This window comes from Phascolarctos cinereus, unplaced genomic scaffold, assembly GCF_003287225.1.
Source record: "Phascolarctos cinereus isolate Bilbo 61053 unplaced genomic scaffold, phaCin_HiC Scaffold_5;HRSCAF=322, whole genome shotgun sequence".
Taxonomy (NCBI): domain Eukaryota; kingdom Metazoa; phylum Chordata; class Mammalia; order Diprotodontia; family Phascolarctidae; genus Phascolarctos; species Phascolarctos cinereus.
Genome location: NW_027555958.1, coordinates 243,141,056 through 243,162,183, shown reverse-complemented (window position 1 = coordinate 243,162,183; position 21,128 = coordinate 243,141,056). Strand labels below are relative to the sequence as shown.

The 21,128-nt window shown below is 36.4% G+C and overlaps 1 protein-coding gene across 1 annotated transcript in view; it reads right to left on the bottom strand.

Annotated features, from left to right (window-relative positions):
* Positions 1-21,128, bottom strand: part of NUDT3 (nudix hydrolase 3) — a 76,942-nt gene that overhangs the window by 54,964 nt on the left and 850 nt on the right. Inside the window, exon 2 of the mRNA XM_020999589.2 lies at positions 355-465. Within this exon, the coding sequence (XP_020855248.1) occupies positions 355-465 (111 nt within the window). The remainder of the gene's footprint in view (positions 1-354; positions 466-21,128) is intronic.

Here is a 21,128-nt window from a genome sequence, read left to right as displayed (position 1 = left end):
GCTATTTTAGAATATATGTTAGAGTAATAACAGTAACTGGTATTTGTATCATGAGGTAGTTTTGGACTGAACAATGACTTGATTCTTAATTTGCTGAGAGGTAACAAGATTACAGAAAAGCTACAAAATATGTTATAATGATCAAAAACTACCTTTCTATAATACTAAAAGCATTACATACGCAGATATATTTTAAAAGACTACACAAATAGAACAGAATAGGGTAGGGTATTTAATAAGACTGCTGTAAGAAATTAGAAGGGAAGGAAATAACATCTCTACTTAAAAAGAGACAAGATACTGGCAAATGTAAATGTCTTCAACAGCTCACTCCCTTTTTTCTTTTATATGTACCTCTTCACACACTTCCCGAACAGCAGCCACACTAGGCTCCTCTTCAGGCTCCATGCCTCCTCCAGGGACAATCCATTTGTCTGGATGACGACTACTGCTCACCAGCAGCACCTAATATTAAAAAATATATGTACATATGTATGTATATATATATATATATAAATATTTATATATCTATATATCATATAATAAATGCTTATTTGGAAAAATTCAAAGTTAAAGAAAACAAAAACAACAACCCCAAAATGATCATGAATTAAGCAGGCTTGCCATGGTGGTTATCTCCTTAACATGCACACCCCTCCAATCCATCCTCCACTTATGCAGCTACCAAAGTAATATTTCTAAGGCAGAGGAAGCCACTCAACTGCTCAATAAACCCCATCGTTTCCCATTAGCTTTTAAATTAAATACAGACTCCTCAGATGGCCATTTAAAGCCCTTTCCAACATGGCTCCAACCTGCTTTCCAACCTTAGTATTACTTCCCTTCACGTACTTTCCAACCTGGTCAAATGTGCCTTCTCACACTGTTCCTCTAAAGTGACATTCCATCTTCTGGGTCTTTGCCCAACCTATCCTTCATGCCTGAACTCCTTCCTCACCTTAACCTCTAAGGATCCCTAATTTCCATCAAAGCTTCATTCAAACATTGCCTCCCACACAAGATCATTCTTGATTCCCGCCCCCCAAGCTGCCTAGTGTTTGGTTCCCTCCCAAAATTACCTTGTATAAGTTGTGTATATACTTATGTGTACATGTTTTCTGCCCCAAAAGAAATATATGCTCCTTGAGGGCAGAAAACTGGATTCCCCCCCTTGTATGTCCAGTTCTGTGCCTAGCATACAGTAGGCAGCTAATAAATATTTGTCTGACTCAAACATCTCATAAGATCCTGGGCTTTTTTTCTTTAGCCAGTATCATGTTTTAATTCCCCAAATCTCTGAAATAAGGAAACAAAATCACTTTTAGGTGTGTTAAAGGGGCTTAAGTAACCAGCACTCACTACCTTTACCTTGTTCTATGAGTCACAATCCAAGGAATACAAATGTTTGTTTTAGAAAGCAGAAATCCTTCAAATATAAATTAGTTGATTTAAAGCTGTACAAAAGGGGAGGGAAACAGGTAGACCAATAAGTATTAGTAAGGGAGGCAGCAGAGCTTTGGGAAAAGACACTTGATACCTAACAGTCTTGTGACCATGGGCAAGTCATTTAACATCTCAGAGAGTTTCCTCACTAGTAAGCAGGGATAATAGTAACTTTAGTAACTACTTCACAGGTTGTGATAAAGAGCAAATGAGATAACGTATGTAAAATTTCTCTAAACCTTAAAGCCCCATATAAATGTCAATTATCCAAGTTTGGCCCCAAAGAAAAGAAATAAGAAGACACTTCTCCCTGTCCCTTTGCAGATGTCAGGGTCAAGGGATGTGAAACATTGTATATTTCATCAGATTTTTTTTTTGGGGGGAGTATTTATCCATTTTGCTGAAATTTTTTCTTCTTTCTCTTTTTCCCCTCTGTTTTTTAAAGCATTTCTTTGTCATAAGGGATTACAAATCTATCTTCTCTTTTAACTTTTATGGCCTAAGAACAATGATTTCTCTGTCATTCTGATATAATTTTGCCTATAAGAATCCTAGTTAGAATCTAATTGTTCAGGTTTTCTCTGAGGCCTGAACCTATGCTTCAGTATAGTAATAAAGCTTTTTTAAGTTTTTACTTCTGTAATTTCTAAATTGTCATAAATATATTTTGGCAGCAGTTATCAATCACATGAACTCAGAAAGGAGAAATTTCTCCCATAATAGTTTTTGCCATGTTGATGTTATAGTACAAATTGTTCTCTCAGCTCTATTCACTTTACTCTGTATCAGTCCACACGAGGATTCTCAAGTTTCTCTAAAATCATCTTTCTCTAAGTGACATAGCAGTTGACAGTGTGTTATCAGTGAAAATAATTTCCACACTACATCAACAAAATCACAGTTCTGGACCAAATATATGAACCTATACAAGAAAAATAAAAAGCAAAACAAATGGGACTAATAAGTCATATGCAACAGTGAATAAAGTTCTTTAGAAATTTCTGTCCAAATGAACCACAGAGAAAAGTTTCAAAGGCTAAAGCAAAGAAAAAAGGTCACAGCTCAATGAGCAGTATCTATTGCCTAAATCACTGAGGTGAAGATGAACTAGAATGACCAATAATAATAATAATAATGAATTCTACTACTTATATTAAGGCATAGATAGCTACAAAATAATGAGACATTACTACTCAAAGTAAGAAGTGGTATCTAGAAGAAATTGTATTACTTTATGGTGTTATTTTTACAGCTATGATTGTTAAAGGTAAATAATTTTCCTTTTCAATTTTCCTTGATGACCCAGGTAAAAGATAAAATAAAATTATTGCTGTTTTTAGCTAGAAGTTTTAACGGCACATATGTTTCAAAATAATAAATGGGATTCTATAACAAGTTCTTATTCTAAACTTTCACATTATCATGTAAACTTTGCTTTGTTCATCTTGTATTCTCCCCAGGAGAAATTTGTTCATAAAACGCAAACATTTCAATACAAAGAACAAGAAACTATTAAACTATAAACAGCTTTTTAAAATATGTATGTGTATAAAATGAGATAATAATAAAAATGCTCTGTGTACCTTTCTATACTTCTTTCTTCCCTATATTTAAAAAGTGTTTATTAATTCTCTTTTTAAATAACATTTCTATCACTATCCACTAAGAAGAAAGAAGAAAGAACAGAAAGGAGTTCATTGCGGTCACTGGATGGAAGAGTTGTGTGGAAATGAGTTAGACCTAAGAAGACAGGATAGGTAGGAGAAGGCTAGGTTATAAATGACTCTGAATAACAGAGGATTTCATATTTGATCTGAAGACTACAGGAAGCCACTGGGGTGGGAAAGGTTGGGGAGAGAGGGAAGTGATGTGGTAACTTCATATTAGGAGGAAATTAATTAACATGCTTTTAAGTTATTTAGTTTACCTTGTCTCACAATGCAACAGCATTTTTGTTATTGTTAAGGTTCAGTTGTGGCTACCTCTTTATGATTCCCATCTGGAGTTTTTTTGTCAAAGATATTGGACTGATTTTCCATTTCCTTCTCCAGCTCATCTGACAGATGAAGAAACTAAGGCAAACAGGGTGAAGTGATTTGCCCAGGGTCATACAGCAAGTAAGTGTCTGAGGCCAGATTTGAACTCATGAAGATGAGTCTTCCTGATTCCAAGCCCAGTGCTCTATCCACTGTATCACCTAGCTGCTCCATAATAGCATTAAAAGTTTTAATAATCTTTAAAGATGGCAAAATTTTAAAACAACACAATATCACTTAGGTTATCACTAGCATATTCAAATGCTTAATTAGGAATAACTGAAATGCAACATTAGGGAGAATGGTGTACTGACTTGCTGGGGAGAACGGAATAATGGCTGGAGCTACTGCAATAATCCAGGTAAAAGACAATGAAAGCCTGAACTAAGTTTGTGTTAACTGGGAAAGGATATAAAAGAGAATGAATAAGAAGAAGAAGCAAAGCTTTGGCAAATGAAGATTAGGTTATTGGGAAGCTGGGGAAAAGAAGACGGGTCCAGGGAAGTGTGTAGCTGGGTCATTGAGAAATTGGTATTGCCTTAAAGAAGAAAAAAGCCATTTTAATTCCATTTTCAGAACTGGAACTGTTTATCCTTGTTATGAATATGAATATGAAAATGTGGTCACTCAAAAGAGACTGGTTTAGCAATCCACAAAAGAAAATTAAATAATGGATTAGGAATGCAAGAATATGATATGCAGTTCAACTGAGTTATTGACATATGTACTATACCTTGTTTGTGTACTTCAGATGGACAATGATCTGAACAGGAGTAGAAACAACTATATTCCATTTGGGAAACTGTGGTGTACGTCCAATGATCACAACTTGTTGTTTGATGTAATGGACCACCTTTTTAAAATTAATATTCTCTTAATGATGCTATATAGTCATAAATCATAGAACATCACTATCTCAAGAGAATCAGAATGGAAGGTGACCCAAAAGTGAATGAAGAGGCACATGGTTGGGTATAAACTGTATAATATTAATAATGATAATTTATAGACAGACAGTACAGAATGCATCATTAGGGATAGGTATATCGGGGAAGGGGGAGGAGGAAAGGGAGGGAGGGGATGACCGACGGATAGGAAGGAGAGGAAAATCACAAAGTGAAACAGATAATATCCTAAAAATAGCCTTGGTGTTCATTAAATATTAACCCCAGAAGGTGTGTAATTTAAAAATACTCTAAAGGACCAATCTGTACCAACATTTTTTAAAATCCGTAAGTCAAAGAAAACAGACATAGGATGAAAATGTTTATTTCACAGTAAAATTATAATAAAAATTTTGTGCATCAATTGATACTTCTTGCTTTTTCAAAGCTGAGACCTGGAGGAAATTCTATAACATGTCAGACAGACGGTATCTGGAACATTTATAGAAAGATATTGGCAAAAATAACAAAGATGAAAAATCATGGATGGACTGTATGCTGAACTGGTAAAGGGAATAAAAACATCAATAAATGCATAATCCATCAAATATGAAAAAAGAAAAGTAGTAGGCAAGGAAATTTTATACAGACCAACATTAAAGAAATAGTTAAATATGGTCAAATTCCACACTAAAATTTATTTTATATAATTTTTAATATAAAAATAATGTGAATATCCCTAAGTATGAGTCAATGTCATATACTGGATAAGGGCACAGGACTTAGTGACAAGAAAAACCTGGGTTTAAATCCTGTCTCAGGAACTTCCTGCCTATGAGACCATGGACAAGTCACTCAACCTCTCTGACCCTCAATTTCCTCATCTGTAAAATGAGGCCATCACTACCTCTAAGGCTACTTCTAATTCTAAATGTATGACTGAATGAAGTAAAAGTGGCTTTAAAAATGTTGCACTGTTAAAATTTGCTTCTTGTATTTGGGGGGGGGTTGGTCACTAAAACAAAAGTCAATGATGTAACTCCATAAATCTTTGGCCTATTTTTTTTTATATTAAAAGATAAACTATGCCTCTAAGGCTTAGAGATAACACTCTATCAGCTTTAACTTCATCCTAGAAATATATATTTGATCTCATTTTTTATCATCTTTGTAGTTTTCCCAAAATTTTGCTTAAAAAGCTTTAAAGTTTGCATATTTATATATATATTTTCTTACTGGAGCCTTACACCCACCTTGTGAAGAAGGTACCATAGTTACCCTTATCTCCACTTTATAGATATGGAAACTGAGGGTGAGTGGCTAAATGATATGTCTACGACCACACAGCTAGTGTCTGGAGTAGAATTTGAACTGAGATCTCCCCGATTCCAAAGCCAGCACTCTCTCTGCTACAAGGCTGTTACCTGTCTTTGTAGCTCCAGCATTAAATGACTGCTGAACTAAATGGAAGGGAGGGCAACAGGATTAGGAGTCCCAGCAACTTCTGGACTAAAAATCACCAAGTAGATACCTATCCGCATTGATGCACATCGAGCTCCCTATGCTGATGAAATCAGGAGAGAGAAGAGAGATGCTTTTCTAGGATATAGCACAGGGTTAGTATAGATCTCACTTCATCAACATCTACAGTATATTATAATTAAAACTGTTAGTCCTAATAACCCCATAACACTGCAAAAATTCAAATGCCTTATAAAGCAAAGAAAGATGGACAGCTTTGGTATATAGTGACTTTATATAGTAAAATGACTATTCCAATTATTTGAAAATCAGTAACGAATATATGGGATCAGGATACCCCAGTTCCCAACTATTCTGAAATAAAGGAAGCTGGCCTGTTTTGGCCAGAAACCCTGAGGGTCTTTCTCTCCCAGACTGATTTTTTTTTTTACTAGGTAAGAGAGGCCATTTTTTGCCTCATTTCTTACTGAATTCTCACTGAATGGGTGTTGCCTTAGACAAACTGAGACCTCAGAAAGACCTTAGCTTAAAAACGCCAAGATCTTTCATTGCATCCAGGGTCATCTCCAGTTGTCCTGATCTGTATCTTGCCACTGGGCCCAGATAGCTCAGGAGAAGAAGTGAAGCTGGTGACTTTGCACAGCCCTCCTTGGCTTAAATTCAATTCACTTGCAAGTCATAACGTTACCTTGTTGATGTCATGGTCCTCTTCAAGAACAAAGGACAAACAATAACAACAACAATGAGGCAGCAACCAATCACACTAATGTTCAATATATTCTGAGCCAAAAGATGCAGAAATATGCAAATGAAGAATGTCACTGTCAAAGTAAGTGAAACTATACTTGGTCATTTCACAGTCAGAATAATAATTATGTGAATGAGGCAGGCTAAAGGAACAAGTGACCAAGAGATAATGGCCAATCAACAGAATAGACTTCACCTTCCCTTCCAGCTTCCTCTAGCTTTTATAAACAACTGGCATCAAAACTGTATTTTATCAAAACACTGTAAAGGGAAAAGGTGAAGAAAACAGAGGCTTATAGTTAGAGTGGACCAGTCAGCAGTTATAGGAGATTAGGAAGCCTTGGCAATGGAAAAAGAGGGACCAAAATAGAAGTATTAAGCATAACTAGATGAGAATCTGATGAAGAACATATTTTTAGTAACTGTACATTTATATCTTCCACATGTTAAAATTAAATCCTAATTAATTTTACTATCCTGATAAGAATAGGAAACTGGGGAAATTATGTACAATGTCTAATAATTATAAATTATTAGAAAAGTTCTCACTACTTTAGAATCATAAATCAAAATATCTGCTGACTGTTCGTCAGGGTGTATGACACTATATTAGGGTTAGGCTTCATAATCTTCAATGTACAGGCAAATCCCAGATCTACCAAAAGCAGCTTATATAGTTCCAGTGACAAACAGTAAAAAATCAAATATAAAACATCTTAGTAAAGTTGTCAAAATATTATCATTGGTGAAGGTACAGCATATCCCACCTGACTTTAGATTTAATGACTTGACAGAAACTATAAGTATTACAAATCATCTTTCAATTATTTATAGAAAACTTAACTTTTAAATTTGACAATATTCCCTTCTACTGATTAGTTTTGCTGACATGCTGATACCACTCCACTTAGTTTACAAGCAATTTTCCAAAAAGCTATTTGAAACCCAAGCACTTGACCACCACCCCTGCTCTAAGTAATGTTTAAGGGACAGAATAATTCAGATTCCTGCAGAGCTTTACCTCAGCCTATGAAACCAGCTTGTCAATTTGCAGCATGGAGTTACAGGAAGAAGCTAAGAAAGGGGTCAGGATGGGAAAACTGGCCAAATGCCTATTATTTTCTTTTTCATATACGCATGGTCTGGCTTTATTTAAAGAGGCATTCCCCAAATACAGAGTATACTCTTTATTCAAATATCAATAATCAAGACATTCTAAATACAAATAAAAATTATTTTTGAATTATCTTCCATCTTGGTCCCTTGGTCTTATTATGATGAAGAAACAATGACATCTTCAATTTTGAGAATCTTTCTTCTAAAAAACTGAAGGCCCAATGTTCTTATGAAGGTGGTATTGAACAACAAAGATCCTATTCATAAGTTTCTTCTCATTGTTTTTATAATCATTTTCCTTCTTTTGCCCTAAAACTAACATCAAGAAAGGGTTATGTGACTGTCACAAAACATGGAATCAGTAATAAGACACTGGAAACTTTCCTTCACCTCCTGCTACAGATGGTGAAGCAAGCAGGTTTTCATTAGGGATGCTTCAAAAGAGATCTACCCCAGGGCAACAAGCTGGTCTGTTTCCTACTCCCTTACTGAAACCACTAGAAATATTCCTGCCACAAAACATATCCAGTATTATAATATTAAAATTTATTTTTGGAAATTCATTATTTAGAAATTAAATGATTATTTGGGATTATTCAAACATATTAATTCTCAAATTAGAATTACATATTTAATTAGTGACATTTCAAACATGAATTTCAAAATACCTACAAAATACAGTGCTATAAAGTCCTAAAAATAAGCAAATAAGACTGAATTTATCTGCCAGATTTTTTTCCTTTCATCAAAACTAGTTCCCTTTAAAGAAAGAGCTATATTATGCATGTAGACTCATTAATTCACACTTGACTAATTTAAAATTTATAATTCAGACAAGGGTTCGGCAAATATTTACATTTTTGTGAAGAAAGGGTATGCTAAGTATAAAAGAGATTTATAGGAAAATAGTTAAATAATCTGAAAAGCTTTTAAAATTACTCTCAAGAATCTGTTCATATGCAAACCATCTATGCAAATAACCCTTATCTATTCCTAATGATTTCTATCAAGTAATACTTTATTAGCCCTATAAGTTACTGTGTATACTTAAAAGGAACAAAACTTTTATTCTGAGCCTATAATTCAGATTGTTTGTTGGCCTTTCCCCAATTTAGTCCAAATCAATTAAGTTTTAATGTACTTAAATTTTAAGTACAGAACTACTAGAAGTATTTACAGAACCAGCTTTTCAACATTACAGAATATTTAGTGGACAAGGTTAGGGAGAAAAAAAACCTTTTCAAATCACTTTACATGTGCACTTTAAAACATCACTTTTTTTTAAACAACAAGACAATACTCTAACTACAAAAAAATGTTAGAGTATATTTGTGTTTTTAGAAACATTTTGTCTGGATGATAGTATGATTTGGTAGATTCAGAACTGGTTAAACGGGAAGGTCCAAAAAAAGACGGTCACTAATGGTTTGATATCACCACGGGAGTCTCCAGTGGAGTATGCCCCAGAGTCCTGTTGCCTTATGTTGTTTAACATTCATCAAAAGACATAGAAAAAGACAAGTGTGGCATGCCTGTCTAATCTACAAATGACACAAAGCTGGAAGAGATAGCTAACAGAGCCTGACTCGTTAAAACATTAGGCTAAATCTAATAAGAGGGAATTTAATAAAAGAAAAATACAAACTCTTACATATCAGTTTAAAAAAAATCAACTTCACCAAGTACAAAAGGGGAGAGGCATACTCAAAATGAATTAGAATATGAATCAACAATGTGATATGGCCTCCTTTGTGTTCTTAAGCTCCAGGACTAGGGAGGCGATAATAACAATGGTTCTCTGCCCTGATTAGACCACATTTAGAATAGTTTTAAGTACAATTTAGTTAGCACATTGATAAAGTGTTGACTACACAAAGGAGGTACCAGGATGATGAAGGGCCTGGCAGCAGTGCCACATGAAGATCATGAGGATTCTGAAGGAGAGATATGATAATGAGTTCAGAAACTTGGAAATCTGGAGCTAGAAAAGAGCTGTCACATGCAAGAGGCAAGAGACTTGTTCTGTTGGCCCTGGAAGGCAAAATGAGAACTGAGAGATGGAAGTAAAATTTGTAAAGTAAAATGGAAGGCAAATTTAGGTTTGATATAAGGACAACCTTCCTAACAATTAGAATTATCCAGAAGTATACTCTGCCTCAGGAGATAGTAGGTTTTCCTGCATTGGAGGGTCTTTCAGCAAAGGTTGAATGGAGACTTGGGTTTATGTTGTTGAAGGTAAGTGTTCCGGCATGAGTTGGACCAGATGGCCTCTGAAGTACCAGTTTGTAGAAAATACCTCGGATTTTCTTCTAGGCAGGCAAGAACATTTTAGCAACTGATAAAAATTACAGGCTACCTTTCTATTTCCTCATCTCAAAGCAGGACTATATTTAAATGCATGTTGCTTATTTTCAAAGAAAGATTTAACTACTGTCATTTATAACGTTTCAGCACTTACAGAAGTTTTTCCTTATTTCTATTTCAAATCCAATTTTATTTCAATTATCCCAATTCCCTATTTTCTACAGCATAAACCATTAAATTACCTGAAGACTTAAATGATCCTTCAACTTGTTATTCTTTTTGTGAAGTTTTTTTTCATAAATACTAGAATTCCGACAATTACTGTTGTTGGAAATCATATGTTGTATATTAAATATGGCTCATCTGATATTGACAACACCTGTAAAGAGCCCACAGCTAACAGCACTGAAAGACTGGATATCACTATCATTGCACTAAACTTGCATTCTACATGGAGCTTCATGTCATGTTCATTCCACACTTTACCCACCAAAAGTAAGTTAGATGTCTTGATTCATGTTTTTTTACTTCCTTAGCACATAGGTGTTTGGTTTTCTGAGGCAATTAGTGTTACAGTAAAGACATTATTAAGAAATACATACTTGAGCTCTTTCTGTGGTGGCAAAGAATTGGAAATTGAGAGGATGTCCATCAACTGGGGAATGGCTGAACAAGTTGTGGTATATGAATGAAATGGAGTACTACTGTGCTATAAGAAATGATAAACAGGCAGACTTCAGAAAAACCTGGAAAGACTCATATGGACTGATGCTGAGTGAAGTGAGCAGAACCAGGAGAACGTTGTACACAGTAACAGCCATACTGTGTGATGACTTTGATAGATTTAGTCCTTTTCAGCAATGCAAGGATCTAAGACATCTGCAAAAGTCTCATGATGGAAAATGTTATCCACATCCAGAGAAAAACTATGGAGTTTGAATGCAGATCAAAGCATACTCTTTGCTCTTTTCCTTTTTTTTCCTTTCCGTTTTGTTTTGTTTCCTCTTTCTTGTGGTTCCTCCTATTGGTTCTAATTCTTCCTTATAACATGACTAATGTGAAAATAAGTTTGTTAAACTTATTTAGGAATGTATATGTAGAACTTATATCAGATTGCATGCTGTCTTGGGGATGGATGGGGAGAAAAATTTTAAACTCAAAGCCTTATGGAAAGCCTTATGGAAGTGATTGTTGAAAACTAAAAATAAACTAATAAAAAAGAATTTAGAGGAAAACAAAAGAAATACATGCTTGAACAGTAGAATTAAATAATGACTTTCATTTCTCAATTTACAATTAGAGTCCTTAATTGTAGACATGATTTCTCCATTGCAAATAAGATTATCAACTGTGAAATGATTTAGTTATTCTCAGCAATACAATGATCCAGGACAAGTCCAAAAGATTCATGATGAAAAATGCTATCCATATCCAGACAAAAAACTGATGGACTCTGAATGTAGATTATACTATTTTTCTTTTTCTTTTTTGCAGTTTTTTTTTCTTTTGGTCTGTTTCTTCTTTTACAACATGACTAATAGGGAAATATCTTTTACATGATTACACATACACAACCTATATCAAATTGCTTACTGTCTTAGGGAGGGAAAGATATGAAGGAGGGAGAAGATTTGAAACTCAATTTTTTAAAAAAGAATGTTAAAAATTGTCTTCACATGTAATTGGGGGGAAACCCATTTTAAATAAATAAATGATAGTCTCTCCATTGCAAGTCCTCATATTAATCTTTTTTGAGCTTATTATCAGTTGGTGGCACCTTGCTAATTATACAAAATGCACCATGCTCTTCTTTTATATATCTAAGTCACAAAGATTAGTGATCAATTAAGTTGTCAACAAGACTGTATTAAGCATCTACTATGTGGCCAGTGTTAGGAAACAGTCCCTGCCCTCAGGGAGCATATATTCTGAAGGTTATTTTCTAACATGCATTCCTGTACAAATACAGAAATAATTATTAGTGTCCTGAAGATTCTAGATAATTAAAAAATTTCATGATGTTCTTATCTTATATGTTGATCTGAACTTTCTGGAGCACTAGAAGTATAATTTAAAAGTAGCTTTTACATTCCTTTTTGTATCCTAGAGTACTGCTACAGAGCCAAGGCTATTATAACAGAAGTTCTACTATACTACACAACATAACTCTGCTGGGCACGACACATATGAAAGATGGGCATTATTTGTTTATTTCATGAGCTGCAGTAAAAAGACCACAAGTGGACCCAAAGAAGAAACATGTTAAAGCACTGAAATACAACTTCAAACAATATGGTGCAGCTATGGAACATGGAAGAAAGGTAACAGTAGTAAGCAGATATACTTGAGCTGTAGCAATGAGAGATAGGCAGCTCTCTGAATGCCAGCATAATGACAAACTGAGGCAGGTCACTTCTAGAGCTCTTCAGTAAGCCAACGTAGATTCTTCAAATGTACCGAGAGTGGAAAAAGCCAATGCAATATCTTATCTTTCAATAATAACCATAGGAAAAAATACCAAAATCAGCACCATTAACCATTTTCAAATAAAAAGAACAAGACACAGGATGATAAATTTCAGAACTAGAATAGACCTTAGAGAGTCACCTAGTGCTACCTACTAGTGCTACATTTAGCAACTCTTTGCACTTTATCTCATATAATCAGACCAGGTGTTATACCACTTCTTCAGAGAAAGAGTGTCAGCATCAGGGTTAAAGGAGTTTAGGTGATTATAAAATCTCAGAAATGAACATTTTGGATATGATGATGATGATGATGATGATGATGATGATAATGATATTTATGTACCCCTTACTACGTGCCAGGCACCATGCTCAGCACTTCGCAATTACCTCATTTGATCCTAACAACAACCCTGTGAGGAAGGTGCTATTTTTATTCACATTTTACAGACGAAGAAACTAAGTCAAACCAAGGTTAAGTAACTTGCCCAGGGTCACAAAGCCAGTAAATATCAGAGGCTGGATCTGAACTTCCAGGTCTTCCTGACTCTGGGCTCTGCCCACTCAATCTACAGTGCTACTCCTTTCTTTCTTTTTCTTTTTCTTTTTTTTTTTTGCTAGGCAATGGGGTTAAGTGACTTGCCCAGGGTCACATAGCTAGTAAATGTTATGTGTCTGAGGCCAGATTTGAACTCAGGTCCTCCTGACTCCAGGGCTGGTGCTCTATCTACTGCGCCACCTAGCTGCCCCATGCTACTCCTTTCATATGGGTATTATAATTTCAAGCCAAGGAACCCACTTTTCTCAGTACACATTATAAATGCTAACAACTCTGATCAAGGTAAAAGATATTTAAGTGTATGGAATGCATTGAACCAAAAAAAAAACCCTAAAAAACTTGCTGATATTCCCTCAGTAATAACATTAACTGGTGACTGTTCTTTATACATCTGTTTATCCCAGCCAGGAGGATGTACTTCTGAACATTCTATTATCAACCTTGCAATTTACTAAAAAATGAAGACAGCAGTCATCATTAGAGTTCTTTTCTTTAAGCCTGACATGGAAATAAATTCTGCTTTTGTTTACACTTTGGGTTTAAAGGCAAAGCTATAGACAAGACAGATCAAATTGGTATGACAAAAAAAATCTGCGTATTCTCCCAGTCTTCATTATCAATTACCAACATAGAACTAATTAAGCTAAACCTTTCTTCTCTACTTTTCTTCTACTGTATTAAACGTTAATTGTGCTATTTTTTTCCTTGACTGATTCAGATGTGACTCTACTGCTGTCACTAAACAAAACAGGAATAGTATCTTCTGGATACTTCTAATGTGTTGGCCCTAATAGGAAGATGATAATAATCCCCTTAATATTAATAATACAGTGGTCTGACTGAATACATGTGTAGACTTCAGGATGGTTTTGTTGGGATATTCAAAACCCTTCCCTCAAAATAAGATTTGTTTAGAAAACACCATACTAGCATCACCTTTCAGACTGATGCAAAGTACCAGCCTTGGATAGGAGAAAGTAACTGTATTTAGATTTAAAAGGTCTTTCTTGTACCAATCCTCTTCTTGCAACCGAGTCATCGCTGTTCCTATTCTACAGCCTGTTCATACCCTCCAAGTATCTTTTCACTGCCCTCTGGATCACCAACAATCTTAATTCTTCAGAGACTGTGGCACTGGATGCTTCTCAGTATCCATAACCTGATAAAATAATTCAAAGTAATAATAGTAATAATAATAAAAATAATAGCAGCTAGCATTTATACAGCACTTTAAAGTTTGCAAAGCACTTTACACAGCTAATCCTCACAATATCCCTGGGAGGTAGGTGTTATTATTATCCCCACTCTACAGATGAAAAAATAGAGGTGGGCAGAGGTTAAATAATTTGCCAGTTTAATAAACTGGTCACAGAGCTTGTGTCTGAATCTGGATTTGAACTCAAAAGGAGGGGTAAAAGCCTATTTGTACACACACACACACACACACACACACACACACATCCACAAAAATGTCTACAGTTAATGTTCTATAGTAGCCAAACAACAACATTACTTATAAACCAAAACCTAAAAGTTGCCTAAATGCAGGAATTTAGAGCTGGAAGTAACTAGAGGCTGTCAAGCCCAATCCCTCCATTTACAAATGAAAGAAACAGAGATTTACCCAGGATCACAATGCCAGTATGTGGGTCAGCAGCAAGATCTAGACATTGACCACAATGTTCACACCACAAGGAGGAATCAGAAGAGGACATTAGTGAAAGGATATTGCCTGTAAGTGTGACAGATGGGAAGAAAATAGCTCTATAGGAAATGATGGAGATATGAAAACATTTGACTCTTAAAAGATATTCCTGGTCACATAATAAACACTTAATAAAAACTTGTCAAATGATTTTATGGAATTGAGTTGGAAGCAAGTACAGAAATCATCCAGTCCAACGTTTTCATTTTAGAGGTGAAGAAATTGAGATCCAGAGAAAGGCTGTGACTTACCCAAGGTCACAAAAGTAGTAAGTAACAGAGTCAAGATTCAAACTCACATATGCTACTATGACAATGTAAAAAGCAAATGCATTTTATGGTGAACAGAATGTTGGACTTGAGGCCACATGGACTGAAGAATGGGTTCATATTCCACTTCTTACAGGAGCTGTGCAACTATGGGTATGTCACATAAATTCTCTTGAGTCTCAGTTTCCCTACCTGTGAAATAGATTTAAAAATACCTGTACAACTTATTTAACTGGGTTGTTATGATGCTTTAACTAAATAATGCATGTAAAGTGCTTTGTAGAGAGATCTTGAAATCATATGCATAAAGACGATAATTAAACCCATGGGAGCTAATGATCTCAACAAATGTGAGAGTGTACAGAGAGAAGGCCTAGAACAGGGCCCTGAGGCACATTCACAAGTCAGAGAAATAAGACAGTATTACGTATGCAAACCAGATCAAAGAAAATTTTCCAAGAAAGGACAGTCAAGAAAGATGAGGACTGTGAAAAGACCAAACATGGCAATTCAGAGAACTGCCAACCTACTATATACCACGTTCCACAATAAATTCACAAAGAATAAGTGACCTTAATATGAAGATCACACCAAATGTAGGGGATATTTTCTTTCTATCTCACTGTCTCTCTATCTAGGAGACTGGGACTACCCATCTCACCCAGGCTAGAAGTGCAATGGCCATTCACAGGCCCAATCTCACTTCTGATCAACACAGAAGCTTTGACTTGCTCTATTTCCAATCTTGGCTGACCCATTCCTCCTCAGGAGGCAGCCTGGTAGCACCTCCTGCTTTTAGGGGCTCAAGACATTGGTGCTGGATTTATCGTGGACACCTGATTGGCTTTAGCCTTATTTGTAGCTTAAAACTCTTGAGCTTAGGTGATTCACTAACCTCAGCCTCTCAAATCACAGGGATTACAGGTGTGTGCCACCATGCCTGGCTTAGGAGATAGTCTTAACCATACAAGTAATAGAAACGATTACAAAAGATAAGAACTTTGATTACATGAAATTGAAAAGCTCCTGCTGAAACAAAAATGACGCATCTAGGCTAAGAAGGGAAGTGGTTAATGTGAAAAAAAAAACTATAAAATTTCTCAGCGAAGTGTTTGATATCCAAAATATACAGACAACTAACAGGTATACATGACTTTTTAAAAAGCCATTTTCCAATAGATAAAAGGCCAAAGGATATGAACAAACAATTCATAAAAGAAGAACTGCAAACTGTTAAAGAATGAAAATAAAAGAATGTTACAAATCACTAATAATAACAGAAATAAGTTTGGTATGTGGCTCACAATTTTTCTCTCCTGAGCTGTTGCCCTCATACTTAAGAACTTTTCCTCAAAACCCTAACAGTTAAGAAAAGGATTTGTTCTGTAAAACTTGGACTCAGTCAAAAAGCTGCACCTGGAAGGCCATATGTGGGCTCAAGGCCACAGGTTCCCCATTCCTACCCTAACCACTCAGTTCTTCAACCTACCCACTTCCCACGACCTACTCCTCCAACCAACCTCAGTCACGCACAAAGATGGTCATACCCCTGATTTTGCCATGACCCACAAATGCGCCACCTCCATGTTCAAGAATTCCAAAATATCCTTATCTGACCATAATCTATTGGCTATCCACCCCTCTTTCTGCCTTTCCTTACCAAACCCTACTCTTTTTTGACACAGTGACCTTCAATCCCTCAACCCCCCAGTTCTTTCCCAAGACATCTCCCCTGCACTTGCCACTCTCTCCTCTTTTCCCCATCCAGAACCCCTGGTGAATTAGTTCAACTGTACACTGTCATTTTCTCTTGAATCCCTAGACCTTTACTATATTACCAATTGCACAGTGTCTTGTCTTGGATCACTCCCACAATCCAGACACCTTCTCTCCTATAGAAGCTGTGCTGAACGAAGGTGGAAATAAAATCACACAGCCATTATGATCGAATTGAATTGAACAAAATTACGTGATACAACTTCATCTGGGCCCTCACTGGTGCTAGGCAATCATAACTATACCTCCCTTATCAACTCACTATCCTACTCTCTATAGCTGCTCTTCTAAATTTTTTCATCTCTCCTCAAATCTCCAATGGCTTCCCTTCCCCCAACTCTCTCAGCTGAAAAACTTGCCCCATATTGTACAGAAATAATTGAGACCATTTGCTGTAAGCTCCTTCTCCCTTCTTCCTCATCTCTCTCCCTCAGATGCCTTCTGTCATTTTATCCCCTTTCACCCAACTTATATGATGAAGTGGCCTTACTCCTTACCAAGACAAATTCCTCTTCCTGCACAAGTGATCCCACTCCATTATGTTTTCTCCAAAAGACTGCCCCCTTTGTCATCCCCACTCTCTCACTTATCTTCAATTTCTTCCTGTCTACTGGCTCCTTCCCTATGAACTTCAAAAGAGAAAATGTCTCCCTCCATCCTCAAAAAACCGTCACTTGATCTATCCTCACTATCATCCTATATCTCTTCTGTTCTTGTGGACTAAACTCCTAGAAGTGCCTCCACTTTTCCTCCTCTTACTTTCCTCTTAACCCTGGCTTCTGACCTTATCCTTCCACCAAAAACTGCTCTCTCCAAAATGACCAATGATCTCTTAAGTTGTCAAATCCAATGGCCTTTTCTTAATCCTCATTCTCCTCGACCTCTCTGCTGCCTTTGACACTGTTGATCACCCTCCCTTCCATCTAGGTTTTTAGGAAACCATTCTCTCCTGCTTTTCCTCCTACCTATCAGAATGCTCTTTCTGTCTTTTTTGCTAGATCCTCATCCAGGTAATACCCTCTAATCATAGGTGTTCCAGAGGGTTCTGTCCCAGGACAGGTCTATTCTCTTCTCAGTCTAAACTACTTCACTGGGTCATCTCCACTTCTATGCTGATGATTCTAAAATCTACCTGTCCTGCCCCAAACTCTTTGCTGACCTCCAATCTTGAATCTCAAACTCCATGTCTAGTAGACATCTTAACCCACCATGTCTAAAACTGAACTCGTTATCTTTCCCCCTAAATCAGGTTTCCAAACTTATTTGGCCTACTGCCTTCTTTAAAAAAAATTACTCAGTGCCCCCCTGGAAATCTACTTTCTTTAATCCTTTGATAGCTTTTTTAAAAATTTCTGTTTTTTCAAACTACTAGCATCCCCACCCAATTGCTCCAGTGCCCCACCAGGGGGCGATCCCACTTTGTGAACCTATGCCTAAATCATTACCCCCTAACTTCTGTATCACTGTTGAGGGCAACACCATTCTCCTAGTACCTCAGGCTTCAAACCTGGAAGTCTTCCTCACCTCTTATCTTTCACCCTCATATCCAAGCTGTTGCAAGGCCTATCAATTTCACCTTTGCAAGATTTCTCCAAAACACCCTCTCCTGTCTTCTCCTCTGAAACTGCCTCCACTCTGGTTCAGGTCCTCAACACCTCATGCCTAGACCACTGGAATAGCCTGCTTCAGGGTCTGACTGTCTCAAGTTTCTCCACTCTAATCCATCCTTCATTCAGCCACCAAAGTGATTTTTCTAAAGTACGAGTTTGACCACATCACCTCTACTCAATATCTACCTCTAGTATTACATCACATCTACTCAATAAACTCCAGTAGTTCCCTACCTTCTCCAGGATCAAATACAAATCCTCTGTTTGGCATTCAAAATCCTTCATGACCTAGACCTTTCTACCTTTCCAATCTTCTGATAATTTAACTAACGTGGCAGGGGCCACATACTCTTTGATCCAGCAACAGTAGCCTCCTGGCTGTTTCAGGAACAAGACACTCACCTCTCAGCTCTGGGCATTTTCTCTGGTGGTCTACATGCCTGGAATCCTTTCCTCCCTTATCCCTGTCTACTGCTTTTCCTGTTTTCCTTTATGTCTCAACTAAAAGCCCATTTTCTACAGGAAGCTCTCCCCAACCCTTCTGAACTGTATTGCTGTCCCTCTTTTAATTATTTCCTTATTTACCCGGTATACAGCTTGTTTGTACATATTTGTTTGTTTGTTGTCTCCCCCATTAGAATGTGAGCTCCTTGAGGGCAAGGAATATCTTTTGCCTCTTTGAATCTCTAGAGCTTAGCACAGTGCCTGGCACATAGTAGGTGCCTAATGTTTACTGACTGACCAACTCTTCACAAAAAAAGAATGGGGACTTCATATTGTCATAGACCAATACAAACCTATATTCCTGGAGAATAATGTAGCCTCCCTGGGCCCAAGATTCCTCTTCTGTAAAATCACAAAATTAAGAAAGTTGGTTAAGCTAATTAGATCACTTACAGCTTTAATATTCCGTGACCATGATTTACAAATAGCTTCATTACCCAATTCTCAAAAGTTAATTCAGTATAAGTAATGCAATGTTCAGTCAGCTTTTTAAAATGGTTTTTTGATACATTTATTAGCATTCCTTTGAACAGTTTTAGATTAAAATCCTAAAGAAGAATGACAATGCCTGTGACTTTTATTTTTAGGATACCCTTAAACATTTAACAATTATTGTTGCTACTGAAAAGATCTGCCTCCGAGAAATCTCAAATGATTAAAGTACTGCTACTGATGGTGTTATTACTAAGTGGCATAATTTTTAAGCAAAAAAGATTAGAAAAAAAAACCTTAATTAACTTATTCGTAATGGATTTCCATTTAAAAAATCAGTTTACATATATAATGCACATATATTTACATCATTCATAACAGAATTATTTAAATAATTTCCCCCTGAAGCCCGGGATCCTATCTGATACCCTAAAGCTAGAAATGTGACAATAACAGGACAAAGCTTTTGTGAAACTAAGACAGCCACTATAATCCTAAAAGAGTATATATTAAAAAAAAGTAAAAAAAAAGAGTATATAACTTACAAGGAGGCGTTGTTTAGAATCTCTGTTAAAATGCATCTGCTTTGGAAACCTTTAAAACAAGTGCCTGTATACAAAGTATATATATAGTGCCTTAGAGTCTACTGTAAGGAAATAATATATCAATAATATATTGTCACAGGAATTCATTTTTTTAGACTTTAATTTTAATTCCCACTTCCTCTAAAATCTCTCTGGACAGCATCTACAGACAATCCATCATTTCATCACAGCTTTTCTTCACAAATATTGGCTCAGATTTCTTTTCCTATATCAATATGATGTGCTGTAGGTCTGCCACCATTAACACACTGCTGAATACTTTCCCACAATATAACATAACGAATTTTAATAGCTTTTATTGTTTCCATTTTTACTTTGCGATTCTATTACGTACACACTTCCTTGCAAATCCATCATTCTAGGTTTTCAAAGCCTCTGTACTTTATTTCTGAAGCACTGCATTCACTGAATCACCACAAAAACTACTTTAGAAGCATAGATTTTTTCATAACTACCAAAAATAAATCAATAATTCGAAGCATTCAGGTCCTCTTCACATCCCCCTCCCAAGCAATTCTTGCCCTAAGGCTTCTTACTTTTGGGCAGTGGAAGGAATTAGTCCAAGGACCTTAATTACAGGTTTCAGCCTTGAAGATTAACTATAATGCTGAAAATTTTCCAGCCCAAAGACTATTTCACCAATTTTCTCTTTTCTCACACTGGACTAGGGTATACTGCTTGTAGTAAAATAGCTGCCACTGGGCATCCTAACACTCAGCTATTTGTAGGTCTTTCCTTGCACAGGAAGTACGATCAACAAAACCCCAGCCAAACTGCACAAATGCTAAACGAAGCGAATTACCAGCCTAGCCTTGTTCGGCGACACAGTGGTCACCCAACGAAATGTGTCTGACAAATATAGTTCTGTATCCGATGACTCAAAAACTCGGGCTGTGGTAAGATCCCTCTGTAACTACAGACCATTCATTAAGCCACCGTCCTTTGACCTCTATCATTCTGAACAAAAGAGAATTAGTGCCTCCACCACCCGCTCCGAAATTACTTTTCCCACATCCTTTATTTCCCCTTTCCCCTCCTTTGGGGCTCCATAATTTCTCCAAACAGCTTCTGGCTCTCTTCCTCTCCTAAATCTTTTCCTTATTCATCACCTTGGCGAAATGCACGAGCTAGACTTTTCCACACTGGGCAAATCCCTTTTAAAAAGGGAGCCGGCCCTGGGCAGGTCGACTT